We start from the raw sequence: 21249 nt of genomic DNA on the forward strand, positions 1-21249 counted from the left end.
TGTTTGTTTAAAAGGTTTCCTAATGTGAGACTGCACTCCTAAACCCAAAAACTCTTTTGGAAAGTCAGTTAAACTTGTGCTTCTAAATCACAGAGCTGTTGAGAGTGCCAGCATGGTGTATGTTTCTGTTCCACTGGTATAGTGGAAACAGCCCATGAAGTGTTATATAAACACAGCGGAGACAAGAACATCAGCAGAACTTAGTTGCCTGATTTTTCAACTGGGATTAGTATTCAGCAGCTTCTGTTGCACTGGAAGGCTTTCATCTGGCTCTTGGATGTAAACATCTGTTGTGTACTGATGACTTGTGAAAATCCAGTGTGGTCCTTAAAATATACCAAAAACAGTTACAGGGAATTCAGACAAAAGTCTTAGAATCACAGGTCCATAAGGACCAAGATAATGAATTCCTTATTCACATTCTGCATTGTGTCTTAGAGAACAGATTCATATTCTGAATTTTCGCTTCCAGAAAACCATGTCCCCATTTTTGTCCTTGACCAAAATACCATTAGTCGTCCCTTCTGACTAATGCAGCCCAACATCACTTCAGGAAATTGAGCTATCATAACATGATGCCTATTTGTGAGGTGACGTTACAAATAGTTACTAGGATGCACCTCTGTTTCATTCATTGCATTCAGCATGTTGTGGCTGAGGAAGAGGAACTGTGCAAAGGAACCTTGAAATATTTTTTTTGTTTTTTGACAGCATTCATGTTGGATTTGTTTAAACTACAATATAAACCAAAAATGTTCAGCATACACTGTTATCTGAATGTCTTTCAACTTTGTTTTTAATTATCAAACAAGATGCTAGATCAGGAGGACATATTCTCAGCTCATTAAATCTGTCAGTGTTGATAGAAGTGACTGCTGTAATAGCTGCCACCATTTGAGAATATGTCGCAGAATGTAGCAATGGCTTTTACAGATGAAAAAACCAGGATTGGGCAAATCAAGTTGTGATGGGTTGACCCTGGCTGAACACCAGGTGCCCACCAAAGCCATTCTATCACTCCCCCATCCTCAGCTGGATAGGGGAGAGAAAATATAACAAAAGGCTCGCGGGTCGAGATAAGGACAGGAGAGATCATTCACTATTACCGTCACGGGCAAAACAGACTCAATTTGCAAAACATACTCAATTTATTACAAATCAACCAGAGCAAGGTAATGAGAAGTAAAACGAAATCTCAGAACACCTTCCCACCACCCCTCCCTTCTTCCCGGGCACAACTACCCTCCCGGATTTCACCACCAAGCCCCCCCAGCGGCACAGGGGGACAGGGATGGGGTTTATGGTCATCACACGTTATTTTCTGCCGCTTCACCTCCTCAGGACGAGGGCTGATCACACTCTTCCCCTGCTCCAGCGTGGGGTCCCACCCACGGGAGACAGTCCTCCACGAACTCCTCCAACGTGGGCCATTCCCACGGGCTGCAGTTCTTCACGAACTGCTCCAGCATGGGTCCATTCCACGGTGTGCAGTCCTTCAGGAGCACACTGCTCCAGCGCGGGTCCCCCACGGGGTCACAAGTCCTGCCAGAAAGCCTGCTCCGTGGGCTCCTCTCTCCACAGATCCGCAGGTCCTGCCAGGAACCTGCTCCAGCGCGGGGTTCCCACGGGGTCACAGCCTCCTTCGGGAACCCACCTGCTCCGGCGTGGGGTCCTCCACGGGCTACAGGTGGAGATCTGCTCCACCGTGGACCTCCCTGGACTGCAGGGGGACAGCCTGCCTCACCAGGGTCTTCACCACGGGCTGCAGGGGAATCTTCGCTCCGGCGCCTGGAGCATCTCCTCCCCCTCCTTCTTCACTGACCTTGGTGTCCGCAGGCTTGTTTCTCTTACATGTTCTCACTCCTCACTCCGGCGGCAGTTTCTCTCCGTCCCAACTTTTTTCCTTCTTAAAAATGTTATCACAGAGGCGTTACCACTATCACTGATTGGCTCGGCCTTGGCCGGCGGCGGGTCCGTCTTAGAGCCGGCTGGTATGGGCTCGCTCTCTCTCGAACACAGGGGAAGCTTCCAGCAGTTTCTTACAGAAGCCACCCCTGTAACCCCCCCCCGCTACCAAAACCTTGCCAAACAAAACCAATACATTCCACCCCTCGCCTCTGTGCATCACATTTTTAAGAACTATCATTAAAATCCACATTCATCACACAAAGTCTTCACTCACATCACAAAAATAATTCCCCACACCAAAATCAAAATAATATCATCACAAAACTGACAAAAGTGGACAATTTACACACACAATCCACCCCTCATCCCTTCACCACAATTACAACAATAAAGATTCCCCACTCATCAAGCAGCTCTTAACTCTCTAGCTGCGTTCAGTCCATGTTTTGCCCGTTACCTCTCTCAGTTACTATCCTTATCTCAAATTCCTCACATTGCCCGCATTCTCCACCAAAAAGACTGTGATGGGTTGACCCTGGCTGAACACCAGGTGCCCACCAAAGCCATTCTATCACTCCCCCATCCTCAGCTGGATAGGGGAGAGAAAATATAACAAAAGGCTCGCGGGTCGAGATAAGGACAGGAGAGATCATTCACTATTACCGTCACGGGCAAAACAGACTCAATTTGCAAAACATACTCAATTTATTACAAATCAACCAGAGCAAGGTAATGAGAAGTAAAACGAAATCTCAGAACACCTTCCCACCACCCCTCCCTTCTTCCCGGGCACAACTACCCTCCCGGATTTCACCACCAAGCCCCCCCAGCGGCACAGGGGGACAGGGATGGGGTTTATGGTCATCACACGTTATTTTCTGCCGCTTCACCTCCTCAGGACGAGGGCTGATCACACTCTTCCCCTGCTCCAGCGTGGGGTCCCACCCACGGGAGACAGTCCTCCACGAACTCCTCCAACGTGGGCCATTCCCACGGGCTGCAGTTCTTCACGAACTGCTCCAGCATGGGTCCATTCCACGGTGTGCAGTCCTTCAGGAGCACACTGCTCCAGCGCGGGTCCCCCACGGGGTCACAAGTCCTGCCAGAAAGCCTGCTCCGTGGGCTCCTCTCTCCACAGATCCGCAGGTCCTGCCAGGAACCTGCTCCAGCGCGGGGTTCCCACGGGGTCACAGCCTCCTTCGGGAACCCACCTGCTCCGGCGTGGGGTCCTCCACGGGCTACAGGTGGAGATCTGCTCCACCGTGGACCTCCCTGGACTGCAGGGGGACAGCCTGCCTCACCAGGGTCTTCACCACGGGCTGCAGGGGAATCTTCGCTCCGGCGCCTGGAGCATCTCCTCCCCCTCCTTCTTCACTGACCTTGGTGTCCGCAGGCTTGTTTCTCTTACATGTTCTCACTCCTCACTCCGGCGGCAGTTTCTCTCCGTCCCAACTTTTTTCCTTCTTAAAAATGTTATCACAGAGGCGTTACCACTATCACTGATTGGCTCGGCCTTGGCCGGCGGCGGGTCCGTCTTAGAGCCGGCTGGTATGGGCTCGCTCTCTCTCGAACACAGGGGAAGCTTCCAGCAGTTTCTTACAGAAGCCACCCCTGTAACCCCCCCCCGCTACCAAAACCTTGCCAAACAAAACCAATACACAAGTTCTGGTGTAAAATGAAGTAATTTGTTTTGTTTCAAAGATCACAACAGTTTAAACTCACAACAGGGTAATTTTTGACCCAGATATTTTATCTTCTGCAACTAACTCAATGATAAAGTACAGAAGACCATCCAGTAATTGCAATGTTTTGCTGCTAACTGACCAGATATAATGGAGAGACCCTTTAGGAGAGCAGATGTACATGGAATTTATGAGGCACTACTTTGTAAAGTAGCTTGCCTGATCACAACACCCTTTAAGATTATTCTATCCATGCTCTATCACCTTATTGTCCTTGCCAGATTTTTATATTCCATTTGCCAGCTTCTACCTCAGCCTTGTTCACTTATGCCAAGCCATGTCTTAAAACATCATATAATAGCTGCTGTCAAAAGTCTTGTCAAAAATGCTACTTTTACCTTCCTTGGTTTTGCCTAGGTTTAATGAATGGTTAGAATGGAAGACCTCTTTTGTGACCCTTTAGTGTCCATGTCCTCCTCTCTACATTCCGTTAACCTGATCCCAGGAACTGTTAGCACTGATATGATAGAAGTGATTCTCCTGCAGAACATGGGATTTTACTCTCCCATTTCCCAACACAACTTTAAGTACGTCCGAAATTGTCAGCAACTTACCCATGCCAGCCTGGGTAATTACGCTTTCTTGATTATGGCTGTGCTGACCAGAACAAAATTGGTGCATCTCCATCTATCAGCCTCTTCCACTTTTGTTTTGTTTTAGGTTTTCAACACAATTTTCTGTGCCTCCTCTAACCAGCTGCAAGCAGGCACCCACTCCATTTTTACTGAAGGACAAAGGGGTGAACCTAAAAAGAAGTAAATAAATAAAAAGTATGACTGTATAACTAAATCCTGTAAATGAGTGGTGTTTCTGACTTACCTCACAGTTACAAACCAGCAGTCCCTATGTATATTTCTGAAATATATTTCTAGTTTCTCTGTGCTGTCATCCATCTTCTTTTCTAAACCAATGCATCCCTGGCTCATGTCTGAGAAGACAAGTCTTCTGGAGCCAACTAGGTATTTCCTAGTCAATAATAATTTGTTGTTCTTTTAAAGCATCTTGTCTCTTCCTCATTTCTTGTTTACCCTCTCCTAACTGCCTGCTCTTGCTTTCACTCCGCATATTTAGGCAGAATAGTACAAAATAGATTTATTCAGATACTAATCATACCACACCTTATTTGCCACAACCCTTATTCCCTAATTAATTGGAATCTAACTTGTGATCTTACAGGTTGCTTGCTTTTAAAACCTTGCCTCTCTTGTCCTGAGACCTGCTGTAGGCACACTTGCCATCAGCAGTTATCCTTTAGAATTCCACCAGGCCTCTAACCCATAGTCTGCTGAGGACCATCTGCTCTTTTCATGTGCCTTTCTACTGATACCAAAATAATTTCCATCTGACTGCCCTGTGCTTTGCACAAATAAAAACCTTTCGGGCTGCTGCTTCTAAAGTAGATTTACCTTCAATCACCATTTATTAAATCTCTGTCCATTAAAAACCATAGCTTGCAGAAGCTGTGTGCATTAAGCCTGATTATAGAGTCAGTAGAGAAGAGGGAGGGGGACAGCAGTTTGTATCCATGTATTGCCTTGTTTTTCTACTTGTCTAGCTGGCTGGTAACACTTGTGACAGGGTGCATATCAGAACAGGAGTCTCATTATTTGGCTTTGTTTTATGCATCTGTCTCTTTATTTAAGCTGTAACTTAATGATTGTTTGCTTCAGGAAAAATCTGCTCAGACTACATGACTAAAATCAGAGTTTTCTTTGGTGCTGGGGTACTAGGACCCTCATGGAAGGTAAGGGCCAGGGGGTTAAGAAAGGAAGAGGAGGAAAGTTCACAGGTTCCTTACGGAGGATGAGTGGCTCCTTCAAACGCACTTCATTTAAGGGCTCAGCATCTGGATCACAAAAGGTAAGTCTGCAATTACCCAAATAGTACAATCTGAGGGAAACAGCTGGAGATACTGTTTGCCCCTTTTGTTTTTTTCTTTTTGGTTTGTTGGGTGTTTTTTAATAGCTGGTACTGTTATAAACGAGAACAATCCTCTCTTTCCTCCATGTTCTTTTAAGTCTCAGAGGTATCAGTCATGTTCATTGCAATGGTTCTGGCAATGAATCTTATTCCTCTTATGGGAGGTCTTTCGCAAGTGCACTGTCTTAAGGATCTTTGGATTAAATATCACTAAACATGGCTAGTCTGTAATTATTCCTATCCATAGTCAAAATCATATTTTGGTAACTATTGATACTTAGTGTTCATGCCAAATTTCGATGCAATCAATTAGAAGACTGATAGGATGTATAAAGGATTTTGATGTGATTCACTGAACATCTACAGCAGACAGATTCTACAAGAAATATAGTTTGTGGTTAGATCGTGTGCTGTGCAGTAGATGAATGAAAAAGACAAGGAGGGAGAAAGAAGACATAAGGTGATTGCTTTATAATTTATAAACTCACTTTGTTGTCATAAGCTTGCATGTTGTGGATGAATATTAAGAATTTGTTTCTTAATTGAGTTTTCAGCTGTGAAGGGAATTTAAATACATCTTTTGTCCGTGGATTGATAGATTCATTTGGAACAAATATAGACTAACTTCAGCTCAGGATTACTTAGATTCCAGCTTAGCTGACCTTTTTCGAACTGACTCCATTCAAATAATGAGAAATAGTTTCTGTCTTCTCTTCCAACCCTTCCAACCCTCTTACCTCTAATTTCTGCTGATCGACACAATGTTAGAGTCAGATTCTAATTAAAGGGGTGAAAGGAAGTCTGAAGGAACATAACTGAGAGAAAAATGTCTGGCAGCATCTTGGAGGAAATTAGTCATTGACACACAGTGTCGTGGTTTAACCCCATCCAGCAACTAAGCACCACGCAGCCACTCACTCACTCCCCCCCATCCCACTGGATGGGGGAGAAAATCGGGAAAAAGAAGTAAAACTCGTGGGTTGAGATAGGAACGGTTTAATAGAACAGAAAAGAAGAAACTAATAATGATAATGATAACACTAATAAAATGACAACAGTAGTAATAAAAGGATTGGAATGTACAAATGATGCGGAGGGCAATTGCTTACCACCCGCCAACTGACACCCAGCCAGTCCCCGAGCCGCGATTCCCTGCCCCCACTTCCCAGTTCCTATACTAGATGGGACGTCCCGTGGTATGGAATACACTGTTGGCCAGTTTGGGTCAGGTGCCCTGGTTGTGTCCTAATCCAACTTCTTGTGCCCTGGCTGGGCATGAGAAGCTGGAAAATCCTTGACCATAGTCTAAACAATACTGAGCAACAACTGAAAACATCAGTGTTATCAACATTCTTCACATACTGAACTCAAAACACAGCACTGTACCAGCTACTAGGAAGACAGTTAACTCTATCCCAGCTGAAACCAGGACACACAGGCAACTAAGTGTGTATTAAAATGTTTCCTTCTTAAAAAAGATAGTTCTATATGATGTGAAATATTGGTCATGGTCATCTGTGAATGCAAGAAAGAATATGTCTACATTTGGGGACCTTCTTCAGCAGAGATTGATGGTCATGGGCCATCACCAGGTGAATTGCAAGCACTATCTAGGGATAGTCATTTACAGTGATGTTTTTGATGTACTAACTGGGGAGCCTGGCCCTTTTCTCTGCGAAAAAGATTGTTGAGTTGCATGTAATGCCCATATTACAGGCCTTATTACAGACATTGACTGCTAGGTGGGGAAGAAAAAAAAAAAAGAATACTTCAGCTGTAATGTCCTTGTCACCAGGGCCAAGCCTAAACACTTAGAAGAAAAGCAGAAGGCTGTAAAGCATTTGCAGTGGGCTCAGTTTTTTCTTCTCTGATAGATAGAAAGCAAAGTGGCACATTGAAATGTCAGTTAAAACTTGGCAACAGTGTCACTTTGAGTAACTTTTCCCATTACTTGAACAGTTGCTTCTTAGGTGCCTCATGGCTGTGTCTAAATGGTGTGAAAAACCAGGCTGTCCTCCAGGGCACTTCCGTGTCATGAACAACTGTATATTCCTTGCTTTGTCAATCAAATGACTTTTCAAAGATAAGCAGTAGTTTCTTAGGCTGGTAGCATTAACTTTATTTATTGAATAACACAGGGAAACAATGATAAAGGAAATTAAAGAGAAGGATTTCCCCTTTAAAATGTTGTTTTATATATCTAGGCTCTCTTAAACGTGACAAATCAGACTAGTAAATCTATAATGCAGGCATAGTGCCCCAGGTGCAGTCAGCTTTTTTTCTTTTTTTTTTCTTTTTTTTTTTCTCAATGTCCCCAAGCCTATCTTGATTTTGCAAAGCATACAGAATTTTACTTCCTGAATGGAATAAAGTGAGAGTAAAATACCCAGATGAAAATTGTTTAATCTTGTCCCACTAATCCCATAGGAAAGACTATTCAAGTGAAGGTAGAAGGAACACATTACAGATTTTGTTTTTCTTAACAAGGTTCGACTTCTGATTATAAAAAAATGTTGTCTTTTAAAAGCTGTAAATTCCTTTCATGTCTTGTTTGCTTTAGTCTTCCTAATTCTTTTGGTATTTATTTGCTTTAATGTTCATTTTGGGAATAAAAACTTTACCTTTCATGAGAAGAATCTAGAGTTGATTGAAAAATAGATTTTTAAGCTTATGTAGTAGGCTGGGAGTGTTACTTCTGCTAAGAAATTATGCTGATTGGCTCTTTGAGGTTAATAGCACACCATCAGCATACAGGCAAGTGGAAGTGATTGTCTCTGGGGGTCAGGTCATCTTGTGGCAGGAAATTGGGCACTGTTGTGCTTGAGAATATTTTGTATTAAATGTAAACTTTTGCTAATGGTACAGCAGAAAACAGGGATTGAAACTAGTCTTGAATGTGTGGGTTTTGTAGGGCTGTAGTGCTTTGGGATACACCTGGAAAACCTAGGCAGGAAATGGTTAAAGCCATGTGATATAGCTAAGCATAGAGATTTATAATGAAATTTTCACCTGCCACTCTAATAAAGTTTCCCTTTTACCACTCTCACAGACCTTTTTCTGAGGAATCTGTAACAATGTGTGGTCCTGGTCCATTATTTTGACTCCCCATGTTTACTGCAGTAGTGCTGAATAGCAAGAGTAACTAAAACGGCCAATTAGCTCTACTCGGCTCTCTTCTCTGCTTAGCTTTCCCATGTATTCTGCTGATTTTGACAGCAGTGCTCTAGAGGAAGATGACATTTTACTTCCTGAGCAGTTTTACAAAAACCTGTTGCTACCTGCTCTGCAGTTAAAGGTGTTATTCTCTACCTCAACAAAGAATGCTGTAAATGAAATGTGAAACCAGTAGTGTTTAAGAAAAGGACTATACTTGTGTGTGTGCACACTTACATCTCTGTTTTGGTTTTGTTTCTTGTCAACATCTCAGTTTATTAAAAAAGGAAGCACCTTATCTGGATGTACATCACTGGTCTTTCATTCCCACTAATGGGAATTACTTCAAATTACTTTTGTAGTACTAAACAATGCTTTCATCTCTGCTTACTTTCTCCATTGACTTGATCTAAATGTATTTAAGATGTACCTATGATGACTCATTTTCTGTTCCTCTGAAGAGAAAAACATTTTATTGAAACAGCTTTTCTCTACAAGTTGTTTGCCTATAATTCTTCCATGATTGTAAATTCTCTGCGATTATCTGTATAAGGATATACTCAGTACAAGCCTTCCAGATGCTCAGATTTAAGCTTTTATAGAGACATTAATATATTTTTAATTGCTTTATTGCTCACATCACTGTCTACTTCCTGGCTATCAAATGTGCTGTGAGAAATAACAGTAATATCTAAAAAAAATTTTTTTCTAGAATATTAAAAATTATTTTAAAGAATCTTTTATCTAAATAAGTTAGACAACTTCAAAAATCTTAACAGCACTACTATAGAAAGTACAATGGATCTTTGTAATTATTTTTTTTAAGGTAGTACAGTATTACCCAATGATTCATTAGAAAACCTTTCATGGATTACAAAGGTGGAAAAATTATTAGACCTTGAGAGTAAGACAAATAACTTGTCCTGTGTTTTGTAAATGACCAGCCAAACCAGAGAAAAGATGGGAAAAGATGAATACATTCTCTTAGATCAGAGAGAATTTATCTTTTAGACAGAAAAGTGATTTTGTTTCGCCTTTAAGTCACTGTTTTGATCTGTCTTACGATTTGTTAATGAAGCTTGAAAATTAGTATAAAATCCCTTGAAGTTAGTTGCAGTTGTTAATCTTGAATTGCATGCTTTGTACGCTTGCTTATGGTAATACTAAATTTTGAAAAGGGAAAAAAAGATTAAAGGGACGAATTTACTTTCTGCTCCTGAACGATTTGTCCAGAAGCTGTGATTTCCTTCAAATTACCATACCTTTTGATAGTTTATAAAAGGTTAGCTCATAGGTTTATTTGGAAGTTATCTGCAACTAGTTAATATTACAGTTGTGATTAGATAGATCGCTTAGTAACAGTGAAATAATTTTCATACACATTCCTTTTGAGAGTTACAAATATTTTATTTTTTTCAAAATTTCTGTTGTGATTAAGAAATATTTTTTTGTGCAAACATTTTGGCCATTGCTCAGTGACACAAGGGAGAACACTGCTGTGTTTTTTCCAGTTTGGGGAGTAAGTTGAGTGATGGAAGTGAGAAAGTGAGTTAGGTATAATAATTTATTTCTAAGTACGGCTGAGCAGGTTCTTAATCTTCCTTAATGCTCAAAAAATATTGGGGCAATAATCAAACTGTTATTACAGGCAGACTTTCATGGCCCTAAAGAAAAATAGAGGCAGACTAGGCCAACAGGTTATCGGTTGCCCCTTTTCAAACAAACAAAAACTGTACTTAGCAGCATGTGATCTCTGGTACAGACTCCCAAATTTAGAGACAGCAGCACAGCCTGTACTCTTGTGTTTAATGAAAGAAGGGAATAGAATAATCTATGACTATCACAGTAGAATCAGTGCTTTAGCTGCCTTCTTAAAAGATACTGAAAAACATTATAGTTGGGTATTTAAATTTGTCCAGTTTTGACAAATCTTTTCTACTTATGTATGCTATTTTACAAAGAGCATTCTACTGGCTCTTTTACTGAACTGTCTTGCTGAATCAACACCAAATCAGTTTAGTGTTGATTTGGTATCTTAACGTCCTTCAATAAACTGGCTAAGAGCATTGAGAAGAACAGTCCGTAACAGAGTATGTGTTAGTACCAGCTGATCTGAATAGGAATTGTAAATAAATCCTCTAACCCCCTAAGCAGGATGCACAATTGACCAAATGAATTATAAGGCTTCTGTTTTGCTGTGACATGCCATCCAAAGAAAGAATGTCAGTATAGTAGAGGATTTATCCAATTTGAAATGTAGAACTAAATGGTTCTCCTTGGGAAGTCCATGATGTTTTTCTTGACATCCTGCAAGTTTCTTCTCAAGACAGACATTGTAAGGTATGGCTTTTAGGAATCTCTTTGTTGACAGGAATTGTTCATAAGGAATTGAGTCTATATTCCACAGGTATCGGTCACCCAGCATAGCTAGGCATGCAGCATTGCAATAAGCCCCTTCTCTACAAGTCAATACACTGCAGACATCCAACAGGAGCAGATGGTGTGTGTGTGTATGGTGAGTGACATGCGATCTGTAGCATGAAGTAAAGGTTACCACAAAGGCGTGGAAGCTTACTGTTCAGGATAAGGTGTAAGCATAGAATCAGAGACAAGACTCCTTGCACTGTAGGAGTTGTTAAAGCCTCACATACCTCTAAGCAAACCGCTGCCTATGTACAGCTGTTATGTCATGATGGCTTCCAGCAATGAGAGTGTCATGAGTTTTGCGGGAGCTTTTTGAAATTCTTAGTGTGTTTGAGCCTGAATGTTTGGCAAATTTTTAAAACTGATGATAGCTGTTACTTATAAGGAACATGCATATATCTCATAGAACATCTGTATGTCTGGACAAATACTGCCTAAACCCCACAATTTACAGCAAATACAGACTGTCCAGCAGGATAAGTCCATGTATTATGAGTTGCAAGTATCATGGTAGGCTTGGCCTGGTGACCAGCACATCACAGTCATGTACCTATCTAACACCTTTCATCCCCTTTATAAATTTGAACAGCATACAAATTATGTATATAGAGGTGCTACTCTGAAATGCAGCATCTTAAGCTATTACAGGAGTCTAGGGCCAGAAGGAGAGAGGGCGTTTGTTTAGATAAAGTTGCTGAGCCAGTGCACATTCTCAGCTTGTAATTGCAGGGCTAATAGGAAGCATTTCTGGACTCTCTCGTGCCAGCCATATCAGTGAAAGCATGGTTTTAGTACCAAGATTCTGTAGTGTTAGAAAAAGGTGAAGCTGACAATGGGAACTAGTAGGAGAACTGTCCTTTTTTCATATTGCATGTGAGCAGAGCCTTCAGTTTTAAGTGCTGATATATTTGAAATGTTCCCTAATGCTTGACTTGGGCCTGTGATAAGGATGAAACCACGAGTGGCGCTGCAGCAGATGAGGTAGAGAGAACAAAATCCTTCCCCAGAACTCATGTCATGTACTGAATGTGAGAATCACCTTGTAAATTACAGAATAATGTTTTTTGCTTCTCAGCAATTTGATGCTATTCTGTCCAGCTGTTCATATTCACTCTTGGCAACTGTAGGATTTGCATGCATCTGTGTCTTTGGTAACTGTGCTTCACTGCCTGTTTCCCAACACAAATTACTCCCAGTCTCACTCAAAGAAACCTGCCATAGATGCTTGGTTCATGCAGCACCTCCTGCCAGTTCTTGCTTACTAGCATCTCTCCACTGAAGGTCTGACAACAAGCCTTATACAGTTCAGAGTGGGGAAAAATCAGGAAGCCTTGAGCAATTTTCCCTTTGAATGGAGTTTTACAGAAGGGATCTGTCAAGGGTGGCTACTTATTAAAAACTGAAGCAAATGCTCATGGGTACTGCAAAGCTCTCTGACTTTCAAACAGAGAGCAACAAATAGTTGTGTAAGAGTGCTTCTGAGGCTGATGAGGATTTTACAGTAGCAGAAGACATACAGAATATGACGGTAAATGGTGCCATGCTCCAAATGTTTGCCCCTTTGTTTTGCCTAGAAAACACAAGTGTGGATAAACAAAGGAAAAACAATTTTGCTGGAAAGCAATACTAGTTCATGTCTCGTGTAGTGATAGTTGATCTTGCAGTGAAGGATATAGATTGGGGTACTTACTGTTCTCCACTCCTCAGCTTGAAGAATCAACCATTGCCTTAATGATTAGAGCCTTTCTGGTGCTTTTTAATTTCAGACTCTGCATTTGTGGAATCTCCCACAAGTGATGAAGGTTCTTTTAATTTAGTCAGTCCTTAAAAATGAGGTGAAAAACATAGGTGGCAGAGTAAAGGAAGAGTCAGAAAGCATTGAAAAAGAGCCATTTTGTAGGCAATGTCGTGGGCTAGATCAGCAGTTTAGCTTCACAATTTTGTTAGTAGCCGTGCCATCCACCCTACTTTGTGAATTTGGATAACTCACTTTCCCTCTGTTTCCCTTTCTGTCACATGTCTTGTCCACTTCACAGAAATAATTTTCTGTTTTATGTGTGCCCCAATCTCTAGTGCAACTTCTGCGATCTACACTAATGGAAAAGTTAGAAAAGCTGGAGCTGGTTAAAATGAACTTTTCTTTTTTTCAGAAAACGGATTTAATGTTCCCCTGATCATATATGCCCCCTTCAAGCCTCCAGTTAACTAATCTGTGATGTAGTACTTGCTCATGCAAACCCTCCTCAGGGTTGCCAGACACCAGTTTTCTCTTGGTGTAGATGCCTGCAATAAAGAGACTCACTTTGAAAAATGGAAGATACACCAAACCTTGGCTATCCAAAGGACTGGCAATGGAGAGTCAAAATCTATCAGAGGCAGACAAGCAGTGAAACGGAAAATTGACAAACAGCAAAGAGCAAGGAGAAGAAAGCCATTCATTACTAGAATGCAGCTTGCAAAACAGCAAACTTCCACGTGTTGAGGAGGTGCAAGGGCACATTTTACTCCTATTTTATAGCTTTTCCAACTTTTCAGGAAAATTGATCAACTACTCTCCAAAATTCTAAATAGATTTGAATTACCTAAGAAGAGATGAGCTGATGTTTTTCCAAGTAATTCACTAATACATAAAATAAAGAGAACTGTAATTGAGGATTGTTAAAGTACCTTCACGATGTATGTAGCTCAAGGATTCACTGCAACCACCTTTCATAGCTGGGTGGCAGAGGTATATAAAGGCTGAATGGAAGGATATTGTATAGATTCATATCTGTTATAAAACTGGCTGACTCCTAATTAACTGTAAAAATGGTTGATTGTTGTCATATTTTATCCTTTATGATTTCAGAGCTAGCTGGGGGTAGGGGGGAGGAGAGAAACAAGAAAAAAAAGCCCAAACCCTGTTAATTTAAATAAAAAGTAAGCAATGAGATAAACTGCTTAAAGGCTTACGTTTGGACCCCAGTTTTACCTCCTAATATGTACATTGTGTTGTGAGTACCTCTGTCTGCCCTGTACATTTGCCAGTTTTTAGCAGGCAAGTTATTGACATTAAGCAGTGGAAGTGTCATTGTAGGGTTGGCTACCTATCCAGTTTGGAGACGGGAGGAGTCCTGTAGGGAGGGTTTAGTGGGGTGGAATGGGGAAGCCAGTTTGTCCTGGGAAGCAGCATGAAGAGGAGAGTGAAATAGCAGAATTTTAAGGTAGTGATCTGAGAGGAGAGGAAAAGGCATCAAAACCAATGTTATATAAATAACAGCTGGTTCATCAGCAGATGAAGATGAGGGTAGAGAGGATTAAAGACAGGTAGCAGAGACTGTGAAAGGCAGTTGTACATGCCAGATTGTCAAAAGATAGAGGCAGGTTCAGGCAGTGCTGTGGAGGGAGCAGCTGACCAGCTGAAGCAGATCGGGTTGCCCAGACAGAATATGGACAGAATGAGAAAAGGGAGCCACTAAAGGACTTCTGCAAATTTTGGGACAGTGAAAGCGTAGTGGCTGCTGAGGAGATACTGTGCAAATTGCAAAGAAGAGTGGGAGAACAGTGAATCATACAACCCCAGACTAAAGAGCTGCTTCTTCATCATTTAGTTTGTGCTATAAAACTAATACACATGTAATCTGTAAAATCAATCTAAAGTCCAAATGAGTAAAAACCAAAGGTACCCTGATGAATAACAGCAACATAATCAAAGAATCTTGCATTTAACAAAATGAGGAGACTGCAGGTATAGAGAATGTAGATTTTCTGTAACTATGACAACTGATTTCCCTAGCGCAGCTGGTACAGTTTCATCCAAAATGCAAGAAACTGATTAGAAGCTTATTTTTAATGGTAATCCCATAATCTTTAATGGATAATGCCTTTTCTGCCAGTAATTGTACTTTTTCAGAACAGTGTGATACTCGTTGTGATTTTAATAGCATTCCACCAACATGTGATCCAATAGGAGTTTCTCTATAATGTGCAGATGCAGTCATCTATGAAGTGCATCCAACAGTAAAAGCAATTGCTCCTCTAAAAACCTGGCTCACCTAACAGGGTTTTCATACTTCATTAGAAAATACTATGCTTGCAGTGTTGATTCTGTTCTGTTAAAATTCTGTTACAATCCTAAATATTCCTCATTAAGGCTCCATCAATAAGATCATCTTAGATGTTTTTGACTGGATTTATTCCCTGCTACTGAAGATAGGAAATTACATGGCCTCTAACTTTCCATAAGAGAACATTCAATATCACTAAAAGAATATCCTTTTTATTTTGATGTAAATAGCAAGCTATAAAAGCAATTTTTTACGGTCATAATAAAAATTAACTAATCAACTGATTACAGTGACAGTGTCTCTTCTAAACACCCTTAGATTTGAAGGGTGAAGTTGAATGTATTTTAACCATGTAGTCGTTATCCCCTGCCTTCTTCAATCACTTTTGTGAAGACATGTTGTAAAACAGTATCAGTTTGTATGATGTCCTCTTGGAAATGACATGAAAAGGCAGCCGTGTTTTATAAAGATTAATCTCTAATAATAGCACAGTAAAAGATGTAACAGCTGGTATGGATTAATATTGCTTAATATCTACTTTCATGTGATTAATAGCTGAATGGCTTAAGCCTCTACCAGTGGAAAGCAAGTAATGGTTACTAAGCTCTACTAAATGTACAGTTTGTAATTTTTTTACCAGAATAGACATTTTAATGTTTTTTCCTTTTTTATTTCCAGAGTTCCTAGTGGACTTCAATTTCCCTCCTTCCCAATTTTTCTATTGCAGGTCATGTATTACAAATCTTTTTTCACAAAAAAGGGGAGAAATAAGTTGTTCAGGGGTTCATCCTCTCTTTTTTCTGACATATAGTACCCACAACTATTCCTAATACAATTCAGCAGTAAGTCCTTAACTTCTATGTAAATTTATTAATGTGTTTTATAAAGATTGACAGGTGAAGAGGAATGCATTAGGTTTTTTGTCTTGGTGTTCACATTAAGTATTAAGTATCTTTGTCCAGTTCTACATTGTTGGTAGTGATTTTTATATTATATTTTTACAAAAGCAAAATCTCCATCAGTTTGGAATTGCAGAGCAAAGGGTAAATTCCAAAGCTTTTTAAAAGATTTAATCAGCATGTGATTAGCTTGATCAGTGCTCATAGACCAGGGTGTGCTGTTTTGAAATTACATCTTAATCACTTAATAATTTACCTAGGTTTTATTGAAGTTTGAGTCCCCTAAATATTTTTCAATTATGGAGATGAATTTGCTTGTAAAACTGAAGACTCAAAATCCAGGTGGGAATCGGGCATACTGCTCATGAGCTGACAAGCTTTTTCCATTTAATATCCTATTAAATTCAGAGGTAAGGCATGACAATACAAGAGCAGCTGTGCTGGATCAGACCAGGAATCTGTGTTGCCCAGTGCTGTAACAGCACAGTCGAGGGAGTGCTGTAGGAAGTGGGGGGGAGATGTAGTTATTCTCCTTCAGAGTTTGTTCCTGTGCAGCGATACTTAAGATAGGGATTGTCTGGACCAGAGGTAATACTGGAGGGGTTTTATGTGAAATTATGTTGTTGCTTTTTAGTCTCCACATTAACCTTCACCAAGGAGTTCTACAGCTTAGCTGCAAGTTGTATGAAAGCATGGAAGCGAGCTTGAGCTCATTAGTTGTGGAAAAGAGTCTTTTATGTTTGGGTGAGATTTCTTTAACCTGATACTTAGTATCCCAAGTTGAGACTCTTTTAATTTTGCTGTTGAATTTTGTACCTCTTTTGGTATTTTGTTCTAATTTCACTTCACAATTTTGTTGAGCCTTCCTTAGAAAATCTTTATTCTTCTCATTCCCAGAAGTGCATCAGACATGTTTTCGTCAGTGTTTGTCAGGCCTAGGTTTGAACAGGGGGCTTAAAAGGTGAAAAGTCAGTGTGTTTTCCTAAGTTACTAGCTCTGAGTGTTGAAAAGCTGACATGACATGACGTGCCTTCACCAAACACTAGTAAGTCTGGCTGGTTAGCCGTGTCTTTCATCCTAGAGAATCCCAAATTCTTGTATCAGCCTTCTGTCTTCAGAATAGTTAATTAATCAGAGAAATGCCTAGACCTTCTCAGAAGGATCTTGGCATTAAGTAATGCTACTTTCTATTCTGGTTTAATGGTAGCTCTGCTGTTAACTAGTTGCTGCATGTAGATGTTCTTCTGGTAAACCAAAAGGCTGGGAGGAGGAGAAGGATCCTTTTAAGGACCCAGGGGTGGCCAGGCTCTGCACCACACTAATCTCATCTGAAAGTATTTTTTTGGTTTTGGTTCCCCCCCCACATGCACACAACCACAATGGAGATCCCCATGGCCTAGAATGCCTTATCTCTGCTTCTCGGCACTTTGCCTTGCCTCTTATTATCTGCTTGACTACTGGGAGATGTGAGCAGCTGAGGTGGGTTCTCAGTGGAGATTTACCCTTAAGTGTTTATGGGTCCTGATCTGTTTGGGCCTTTGGAAATAACCCATGCTGAGAGCCAGCTGGGATGGCTGTCTTCCAGGAGCTCTGGATTAGTGTTGCAGTTGTGTATCATATTCAGGAAATAATGGGAGGGGAAGTAACTGGTTTGTTAAAAATGGCTAGTCCAATACATTCGTCATTAGGGTCCAACTCCAGTTTATGGCCTAGTTAATTTTAATCATTACTTGCCTCCCCCATAATAAATCCTATGGTATTAACATTTTGCTGTTGATAAAGCTTTAGTAGTTGGAATAAATAAAACCACTAATGCAATCTCTGACCTTTCTGACATTCACCTACCTGTGTCACTCAGTAGGATTTAAAAATATTTTTAAACTTAAGTTACAGTGTTCTAAAGTTATTTTTCCTAGCACTGAGGGAGAGCCATTTTATCTTTTATTTTCTGTAACTGAGCATTATTAGGAGGAATGCACAAAGGCACAACTGAGGTACTTGAACGTAAGCAGTTAGTGCCATTTCCCATCCTCTCTGGCCTCTAGCTGCTGAGAAGGTCTTCATTAGACCCTGTGGGATGCTAAGCTTGTGGGATGCTAATCCTGGGAGGACGTCTTTGATACACCATGCCAGGTGAATTGGTGCCAGGTACTTGTGTTCAGGCACCTGACTGAGCATTTAGAAAACTGAGCATTTAGAAAATTGAGCAGTTTCATACTTTGGTAGAAAATAATGTGAAATGGTCCACACTAACCTCTGTTAATCTTATGGGTCTAGTTCATTAGCAAACTATGCTTGAATCAAGAACAAGGGCAAGTCAGTAAATCTGGCTGTCATCTTGAATTTTTTTCTCTGAAAGGAGAACAGAAGCTATGAAGTTTTCATGGAATGAAGACTGGGGGATGTATTTACCTTGGTCAAATCACTTTGATTTTCAAATAATTTTCATGTTGATAAGGTAGAATATTCTACTAATATTACATTTTCATTATTTTATACATGTCAGTATGAAACTTCTCATTACTGCTCTTCAAAGTCTCGAAACAGGTAAGTGCTTTTGTTTTTTATGCACAGGCACACAAAACATCAAATGCGTTTTACTGTTTTGCTAGAATACAAGTTAATTTGGAGCAGATTTGAGTAATTTACAATGAAAATATAGCTAATAAAACTTTTCTGTCACCTGTGTCGTTGCAGAAATGCTAGGTAAAATGAGCTGAAAAGGACATGAACACTGGGCTGTAAACATATTTAATTCCTGTACACAAAATAATGAAGCTATGTTCAAGTTGCTTTGTGGAACAATATGTAGAGAAACGGGTGCAGCTTGAATGAGAGAGTCTGTTTACAGTTGAAGCTTTCAGAGATAAGAATTACCTAATCCCAGTGCCAGTATTGACAGGCCCCCAGTTCATGTGTCCTAATCATTCTAAAGGAGAGGTGTTTTCCAGGCTTTCTAGAAAAAAATTAAAGAATATTCAAAGCTAATTTCATAGAACTATTTTGTGGGCTTAACCTTAAGCAGTGTTTAAAATTACACGTTATATTTTGGTGTTGGCTATATGCAGCAGACACGAATTTTTTTCACTAACTGCAGTGCTTTTACATTGCTATTTTAATTTTGCTACACTGGAATGTGTAGCAGGATTGTTATAGTTTAAATTAAACTATAGTTATTTATACAGTTATTAACCAAAACTATCATTAGAGCATTACTCAAGTAACTGCTATCTGAATGCCCATTATTTCCTTAAGCCTCCACTGGATAAAAGGCCCGATGAGCTTGGGAAACCTGTAGACATGCTTTTGCAGAGCTTTTGTAATTACCAGCAAAAACTAGTGACCTTTCTTTCCTTTGTGCTGATGAAATCCATTACTCAGTTACACAGGTCAGAACTTAGCAGCTCTCCCCCTGTTATGTTTGATTACAAGCTGACACAGATTAGTGTCCAATATATCCCAGAGATGGATGATGAGATTGGGAAAAAACGTAGCAGCCATTTGCATTTTCTGAATCAGGCTTCATGGCTTTTTGGATTCAACATGTCACGTTGATCTGGTAGGTCTTCAGTACCAAGTCATTTCTCCCATAGCGTGTCTGCTGCGGAGCACATAGTGTATGGAGAGGTACCCAGCTTAGTCCTGCTAAGGGAAGACTGTATTATTCCACAGTATGCTGCAGCCATTGCGTGCAGATCATCCTGCTTCCAAAGTGAACAAGCCAGTGCTTGTGCTCTTGGCATTCAGGGCACTGCCCCTAACCATCCAGTGCTGAGGCTGGGGAGCAGCTGCAAGCCTTCCTGTCTCCCACAGTGGCATGGAAGTGATTAAACAGAAGGTTCCCGGCCACCTTTTCCCCATTGCTCAAACATGCCCACAATAATTCTGACAACTTTAAATCCCAGTTTAGGGGGTAAAGCAGGTGTATACTATAAAGCATGGGAACTGTCCAGCTGACTTCAAAGGGTTTATCTGTCAGGCCAATATTTAGGTACCCTGATTGAGTAACTATTGGAGGCCCTGTTTTTTTCCTGCAAATTGTATTGGAAAAAGTGTTCATTACAAGGAGAGCTCTCCATGAAATCACATTCATCAATGTATGTAAAGATAGGATTTAGCTAGTAGTACAACCTTTCCTGATGTATTTCCAGACCTATGCAAGGTGGATGACAGTAGATCAGAATAAGAAAGTGTCACCTTCCTAAGACCTTCCTGGTCTTTATCAAATTCATCATTTAGTCTTCTTTAAACAGTTAGATGCACTTGGATTAATCAACCACTAGATAGAGCTATGCTATTTAGAAAGGACCTCACTATGAAGTCATACACTAAAATTCATTATTTTCCCTAGTAGTGAGCCAAAATAAGAACCAATTGTTGCACAAGACAGATATGACAGGAAGAGTTCTTTCTCCAAGATACAATAAATCCCCCCTGCCTTAATTATATAATGAAGATCATGGATTTTTTCTGAGTATACCTTATAATAAACTTCAGTGAATAGTCCAATTTAATTCCCATACATTAATTATTCAATAAGGCATTTCTTTAAATTACCACAGCAATTAATTTTTAATCAAGGAGTCATCATAGAGCTATTTTATCATGATTGTGGACAGGAATCTTGAAAGCAAAGGTTGTATTACCTTTTCTTTTTTCATTCCCTGTGCTCCCTGCCCCTACCTTGTGCTGAGAAATGCTCACATATTGATCAAAGTGTCATAAACATGAGCAAAAGGAATTACCTGTAATATTATCTAATATAATTCTGAACCAGCACAAGATGTTCTATTTAATGATTTCTGTAATTTTTTTCCAACTTACGTAATTTATAGTACTAAACTTACTTTTGAGATGTGTTTATTATAAAAGCTCACTAGCAAAACAACTAATGATGGGTTTAGTCTTTTGCTGTGTTTAGGATTTTGTTTGCTAAAGTTGCACTGAGCTGGTACAAAAGCTACACTAAATGCATGAAGCTGTGGAATTGTTGTGGTTTAACCCCAGCCAGCAACTAAGCACCACGCAGCCGCTCACTCACTCCCCCCCATCCAGTGGGATGGGGGAGAAAATCGGGAAAAAAGAAGTAAGACTCATGGGTTGAGATAAGAACGGTTTAATAGAACAGAAAAGAAGAAACTAGTAATGATAATGATA

At 40.3% G+C, this 21249-nt stretch overlaps 1 protein-coding gene across 9 annotated transcripts in view; it reads left to right on the forward strand.

Moving 5' to 3' along the window:
• TRPM1 (transient receptor potential cation channel subfamily M member 1) overlaps positions 1–21249 on the forward strand; it is a 119385-nt gene that overhangs the window by 18008 nt on the left and 80128 nt on the right. For 8 of the 9 annotated variants that reach the window (XM_049813300.1, XM_049813302.1, XM_049813301.1 and 5 more), the window contains exon 1: positions 5216–5510. The exons of the other annotated variant lie outside the window; for it this stretch is intronic. In XM_049813300.1, coding sequence (XP_049669257.1) covers positions 5388–5510 — 123 coding nt within the window. In that variant the 5' untranslated portion in view covers positions 5216–5387. Of the gene's footprint in view, positions 1–5215; positions 5511–21249 lie in introns of those variants that run through there. 9 annotated transcript variants of the gene reach the window in all.

The sequence above is a fragment of the Accipiter gentilis genome, chromosome 10 (assembly GCF_929443795.1).
Source record: "Accipiter gentilis chromosome 10, bAccGen1.1, whole genome shotgun sequence".
In the NCBI taxonomy this organism is placed as follows: Eukaryota; Metazoa; Chordata; class Aves; order Accipitriformes; family Accipitridae; genus Astur; species Astur gentilis.